Source organism: Miscanthus floridulus, chromosome 17 (assembly GCF_019320115.1).
Source record: "Miscanthus floridulus cultivar M001 chromosome 17, ASM1932011v1, whole genome shotgun sequence".
Classification (NCBI taxonomy): Eukaryota; Viridiplantae; Streptophyta; class Magnoliopsida; order Poales; family Poaceae; genus Miscanthus; species Miscanthus floridulus.
Window position 1 is genome coordinate 105,157,930 of NC_089596.1, and position 6,953 is coordinate 105,164,882.

Consider the following 6,953-nt stretch of genomic DNA (forward strand, 5'->3'; position numbering starts at 1 on the left):
AAATAACAGAAGAAAAAAGAGGCACCCTGAACAGAGACGCGCACCCTGGAAAAATTATGCGCGCGCTCTGAAAATTTCGTGGCGAGCGGCCTTCCCACCTCCAATATTTGGCTACGAATTTACCATTATGCCCCGCCATCCGTGCATCCCACAAATGAAACAATGGGGATATTTTGGTAATATTGCAGCGCCATATATAATCTGGCTCCACCGTCTTGCAGGCAACGGCGCCACCAAATCCCCCCAAATCCTCCAATTCGCCCAGCCAACGCCGCCACCATCCCCCCAATCCATCCTGTAGCCTCCACCATCCCGTAGCTCCAGCGTCCATCAGCTCCGCTCCACCATCCCGCAGCCTCCAGATCCACCGATTCCTCCACCGCCGCTTCGCCATCCCGCTCCGCCGTCCAGCAGCCTACAAGCGCGGCCTCGATGGTGAAGGTGATGAGCGCATCGAGCGTGACCGCCACCATCCCGCAGGCACCACCGATGTCGCCAAAGAAGAGGGGTAGGAAACCAGCGAAGGGGCCACGGCGGGGAGAGCATGTTGAAGGTGAATGTCTCTCCTGCACCTTCTATTTTGGGTGATCTAATTTTGGCGAAGGGGGATGTGGTCGCATGTGCCCCATGAGATGGAGCTGTCCCTCCTCTTCTCCGTGTTTCGGTGACGTACATTGTTGTAGAGTCAGTGTGCTATTGGGGCAGGTGATGGACATATAGGAAATGGTTCACCATTGGCTAAACTTTTTCTATACATTAGCAAAAATTGGGGGAAATCAGGGGAGGGATGTTTGCTGGGTTACCTCACTAGTATTTTCTCTTGGTTTATTATGTGGAATTGTGGATGTGCTTGAAAAGCTTGGGATTGATGCCCTGAACTAAATTGCCACAAGATCCTCGTCAATTTCTGCTGCTACTACTAGCAGTGCCTTCTTAGAGTGATAACATATGTGGGGTTCTTTAACCTGAACTGTTAATTTGTTATAGGTGCTGCTGCTGTGAATTCAAAAAGGCCACGGCAGGGAAACCCGATTGAAGGTAAAGTGTCTCTCATGTAGCTTCTATTTTGGGTGATCTCTGTTTCTGGGAATCACCACTGTTTACTATTCTGCGTTCTCCTTTAATTAAAAATAGTCATTGTCAGCTTAAGGTATTTGTCGGTGTGAGATTAGTAATGGAGGGTCCTGGTAGGAAAGATAATCTGCATGCTCGTCACAATATAAATTAGTTTACAAGTGAGGTCTTTTCACTATAACATGCTGACATCTGCACTCTTTGTTCCTTCTCATTGCAGAAGCTCCGATCAATCCTTATTTACTCCTACGGATGAGAAAGTGTATGCGCAACAACACATACATGCAGAAACTAGGACTTCCTGTGTTAGCTCAACTGTGTGCGAACACTACTATTTCCCCAGAAAAGCGGCAGCAGCAGGACAGAGAAGACTCTGGTTCGGAGTACAATGGTGAGGATGAGGCTAACAGTGATGCCCATCTAAGTGATGATGACCTGGAACCTCCTACTTTATCATCTAAGGTGCTAGTTATTCCATAGTGTCAAATCTTAATATGTGATTTGCTTGCTAATTGCATCTAATGTTTATCTCCCATTCTGTATGTTTGATTGGTTCTTTGTAGAAGAAGACAACAACAAAGAAGAGGAAGACAGGTGCTAAGAAGGAACAACCTGGGATGCAATCTAGTGTTGTCACAAGGGGAATGAAGAATCGTCCAGCTGATGTTAATGCAATGAATAATCAAGTTGAAATCCCTAATCAGGCTACAGAGGAAGGTTAACTGACTACATTCTTGTAACAAATCGAACTCAAATTTAGAGACAACATTCCAAAGTACTATTACTAACTCTATATTGCATTGTAGCTGATGCAGGTGAGCAAAATGGCTGCCTGGCTGGAGATCAGCATGTACGCACTGAGCTAAACCTGGATGGACACACTCGAAATGGCGCCACAATGAATGATGTCAGTGAAAATGGACAAACACAGGTTGCCAACATCGCTGAAGGTGTGTATTTCTAAGTCTTGCACATTGTAATTCCATACCCAACATAGGACAACAGTATACTAACACAACTCCTTCGTAGATGACCTATTTGATGAGGAGAATAGGATGAGGGGACCTAGTATTGGGAGGGAACTTGTTCAGATGACTCGCTCGAGGAAGAAGAGACTTCCTTTGGTTATTGAGCCAGGGAAGAGAAGACCAAACTCAGTGATGATCGCTGCAAAATTTGCAACTGAGTGCAACATTGCAGTAAGACAAATTGTTCCAATATTTCCACATTGGAAGGAATACAAGAAGTATCCTAAGATGATCGACGCGTACATATCGAGAGTTGTTGTAAGTGTTCAAACTTGCCCCTTTCCACTGTTTATTTGCAACATTAAGATTGTGCATTCAATAACAATTGGCAATGTTGTTTACTGTAACCAGTCAAAGTTTCATACGGATGTAGATTCATTACCTATGAAAAAAGCATGTGTGGCTATGCTGAAGAAAACTGTTCGCCAGCAGCGCTACAAGCTGAAAAAGAGGTATTTTGATGCTTTGCCACTACATCTGGTGCCCAAAACATCTCCTGTGGACACAATGACTAATGAGCAATGGGATAAACTTGTGGAACACTAGAAAAATGAGCAAAAAATGGTAAGATCATCCAACTTTTCCAATTTCATCATGTTTGATGTCATGTGTGCTTAGCAACAGAACTGTATTGCTGTAGGTGACTTGTGAGAAGAACAGAGAGAACAGAAGCAAAGTGCAGTTCCATCAGACCACTGGTTCTCGCAGCTATGAACTGCAAATTGTAGATTTGGTGAGTACAACTCATTGTCACTTTCAACTAGAACATGTTGCTGGAGCTTCAATTGCAAGATACTATATATGAACATGCTATTTGTGAGGTCTTTTCTTCTCTGCATATTTAAAGCTTTGTATGTAGCTATGGCACAAAGCTTAGTAATAGTTGACAAAAATCTGCTGTTGGTTGTGAGGTCTTTTCACTAGAACATGCTGTTTGTGAGGTCTTTTCTTCTCTGCATATTTAAAAGAGCTTTGTATGTAGCTATGGCACAAAGATTAGTAATAAGGTTGTGGTACAGATTTCGCTACTGCATTTATGATTTTCATTCTATCAATTCCTGTGTTTGACCTTGCTTCATATAACACTGCAAACTGTATGATTAAAGTTCCGAGTTAGAAACCATGTCCAATTCCAGATAATGAACAAAGAGAACAAAATACTTGTTCAGAATATATGTTTGGGTGTTATAGTTTGTCTGGTTATGTTTCATGCACTTCATTGGATGAGAAAACACAGAAGTATAATTGCAGGGTGATTCATATTAAGGAGCATGACACTTATAAACTGATTCACTGAACTAAATGAAACTTATCAGAGTAGCACTGTCATCGCAAAATCAAAACTGATTCATATTAAGGAGCATGACACTTATAAGAGTAGCACTGATTCACTGAACTAAATGAAACTTAAGCTGAAGTGTACTGATCTACTTATACATGAACACTCAGTGATGTTGCAACAAGATTAAATCTAGTATAAAGTGATTTGTTAGATACAACAATAATCAACCTCTAAAGTCATGCCTGAAACAATTTTATCCTGTACAACCTAAATTTAAATTTTGAATCTGAGCTAGAGAAGATTATTAAGCACGAGAATATTTGATTGCAGTATCCTAAGGGTCACTATGGGACTTGGATCTACAGTATAAATTTGTATGATAATAGTGAAAGGATGGACAAGTCTACAGTAGTTTAAAAGCATCCCTAAGTTCCTATGCTGAAGGCCCTGCTTAATAAGAACAAAATTTAGAAAAGATAAATGGATCAATCAATCCTCAACTATGAAGAAAATGCTAGAAACTTTAGTTTATTCTTTGGTATAAATTATATGCACTATACCATAACAGAGGAGCACTGTAGCAGATATCTTAAGCTGTAACCACACCAGAAAGCAAAGATACCTTTTTCCTGTCCCCTATTTCTTCCACACATTGCTTCTTTTCTTTCGGTCCATCAGCAGTGACTGCTTGTTCCTCATTGTCCTTGCTCGCGGTAGAGGTATCAAGTACCTCCTGTTGGTTCTCAGATGGAGTGGTATTGTCCTTACTCGCGGTATCAGAGGTATCAAGCACCTCCTGTTGCTTCTCAGATGGAGCGGTTTCACCTTTCTCCACATCATTCCCAATCCCATTGTCGGCTTCCTCACCAGAGTGGTCTTCATCCTCATCATCTGAAGAATTAGAGTCCTCAAACTTTATCTTTTTGTTCAGTGGCTTGTCTGGAATGTTTTTAGGCTTCTCATCTGATCCTTTCCCATCAACCAGGTCTTCGTAGAACTTTAGAAACAACAATGCAACAAAAATCTGCTGCTGGTTGCTTGGTTTTCAAAATTATATCACTGCATACTAAACTTGGGGCTGCAAAATTAGTTATGCCACTAACACTAGAAAATCTAGAAAATGTTCTAACTTAGTTTGTTTAATGCCTTTTATCTGTGTTAGTAATACATAGAATCAGCAACAGTTTTTTAGAGTGTCCTTTTCTATTTTTTTTCAGGCGGACAAGTACAAAAACGAACCACCAAATGCACTGGAACTATTGAAAGAGATGCACTATAGCAAAAAGAAAGGATTTGCTCCTGTAGTTCAATCTCTTATTGTAAGTAAAATCATACTTAGTTCACAATCTGATGATACATTAGGTTCATATATCATGATCATTGACCTATCTATGTCTCTTATGCTGCTAGGCTGAAATAGAGGAGAAGCTGAATGAACCTGTAGATGATGGTCTTCAACCAAAGGATGTGACTGATGTGGTCTCTCAGGCCCTTGTTCAGAAAACTAAGAAGAGCAGGTTTCTTGTAAATGTGGGGCTCCAAAGCAATGCCACACGTGTTAGTGCTGAGCATGACCTAGAAGAGGAACTGGTGGTGGAGAAACAAACATCAAGTGATCTTAGGGAGGTTGTCAAGGCTCAACAACAGCAAATGGAAGAAATGATGAAGAAATTCCAGGAGGCAAAAGCAGCTAGGGCTAAGCAAGAAGAGGAGTCGAAGAAAAGGCAAGCTGACATTGATGCACTGATCAAGACTTTGATGTCCATGGTTCCAGGATGCCAAGCAACACAGTAAGGTTATCTTGGGTTATCGGTTGGTGCACTTTGCTGTTGGTTGCTTATTTTGGTGATGGATGCTGCGCTGTGAATAAGTGGCTGCGTCTTTTGGTTGAATTGATGCATGGCTGTGAACTTATGTGCCTATGAACGACTGCAGCATGGTCTTTGACCTGTGCATGCACGGCTTTTGGTGATGGATGTATGTTCTGTGAACTATATTTAGATGTATGTGTGAACTGCAGCTGTTCTGTGAACTACAGCATGGTCTTTGACCTGATGCATGCTTTGTTGTGCCAAACTTCATATGTAACTATATTCAGATGTATGTGTGATGATGGGACCTTGGCATATTTATGTTTATCTGTGATGATCTGTGGTCATCTATAGCGATGTGAATCATGTGAATTTAAATTTAAATGTGTCATCAATTTAAATATGAAATTAATGTCCATTTAAATTTGAATTTGGTGTAATTTAAATTTGAATTTTTGCTGATATGTTATGGGCCACAATGGGCCAATTCTACTATGCAATTGGGCTAGCCTAATAGTGTGTACTAAAATATGGGCCCAACTAAATCTAAAAAAAATACACAAAACATGGGCCTAATTGAAGAAAATAGGCCATAAAAAGCCTACTGATGATGTGGCAAGGTGGCAGCCTAATGACATGGCAATAGCTGAAGTGGCAGCAAAATCATGACGGTTCAAATCATCACCATAGCCTCTTCCTATAGTTGCCCTCCGATTTATCCATGACGATCCAAAAAACCAACCTGTGACGTTCTATTTCGGTCCAAAAAATGTATGACGCGGGATAGGTGACGTTTCACTGGACCGTCATCGATAGTTAACTGTGACGCGTTTTCGCTTGTCCGTGACTAAATCAAAACGTCACGTAAAGCCAAAATTCTTGTAGTGTTTTAAGACATTTTTCCGATGTTGCAGTACATAATTTTGTATGTTGCAGCACATAATTTTTCAATGTTGCAGTACATATTTTTTGATGTTGTATTTCAATGTTGCAGTATATGTTTTTACGATGTTGCAACACATAATTTTCGATGTTGCAGTATATGTTTTTCGATGTTGCACTACATATTTTTGTGATGTTGCAGTATTCATATTCCGATGTTGCACTACATAGTTTTTCCATACGCAGTTGAAGTGTTTTCGTGCTATTGGGATAGGGGACGCGGTGGGGGAACGGGGTGACATGGGGGCGGGCGAGTTCCCTTCTATTCCCAAGGTAGAGCGGGCGTGTCGGGTACCTTAGAACGAGGTACCCCAAGCAAACATCAAATGGGTCGCTAAAGTCCCATCTAAAAAATAATAAAAGCTAGAAGGTAAGTCGTGGGCCCCTCACCCGCTACGACCGAGCCCACTGGGTCCTCCTCCTCCTCGCCTCGGGCCTCGAGCATGAGGTCTCAGCATCCTGACACAAACTCCACTTCGTGCGAGGCTCCCCAGGAAAGGCCTCGGCAGGGAACGCCGTCTCCGCCTCGCCCGAGGCTCTCCACGGAAGGCCTCGGTAGGAGGAGCATTCTCCGTATTGTGCGAGGCCTCTTGCGCAAGGCCTTGGTAAGGAGCCTGATCTCCGTCTCGTGCGAGGCCTCATTCTCCGTGTCGCTCGAGGCCAGCTCGTCCGCGGCCCGTCGCCCCCCGCCTCGGCCGACCCGCCCGACAGCGCGTCACGTCTCATCAATGCTTCAACCACTCCCGCAATCTCAGCCGGACGATGGCTCAACGCCACAGAACAGCCGATGGGACCCGAGGTCGCATCAGTGCCATA

General features: G+C 42.7%; 1 protein-coding gene across 2 annotated transcripts; it reads left to right on the top strand.

Annotated features, from left to right (window-relative positions):
- The first annotated feature begins 766 nt into the window (after positions 1-766).
- Positions 767-5,487, top strand: LOC136519115 (uncharacterized). 2 transcript variants are annotated; one of them, XM_066512767.1, is made up of 9 exons: positions 767-1,038; positions 1,295-1,536; positions 1,638-1,791; positions 1,881-2,024; positions 2,104-2,360; positions 2,454-2,666; positions 2,743-2,835; positions 4,602-4,703; positions 4,795-5,487. In XM_066512767.1, the coding sequence occupies exons 2-6, from the start codon at positions 1,327-1,329 to the stop codon at positions 2,646-2,648; spliced, it is 960 nt and encodes a 319-aa protein (XP_066368864.1). In that variant the 5' UTR covers positions 767-1,038; positions 1,295-1,326; the 3' UTR covers positions 2,649-2,666; positions 2,743-2,835; positions 4,602-4,703; positions 4,795-5,487. The 2 variants fall into 2 exon arrangements, with proteins under 2 accessions (XP_066368864.1, XP_066368866.1); XM_066512769.1 differs by lacking the exons at positions 2,743-2,835; positions 4,602-4,703; positions 4,795-5,487 and having other exon boundaries at positions 2,476-2,562.
- Positions 5,488-6,953: the final 1,466 nt, after the last annotated feature.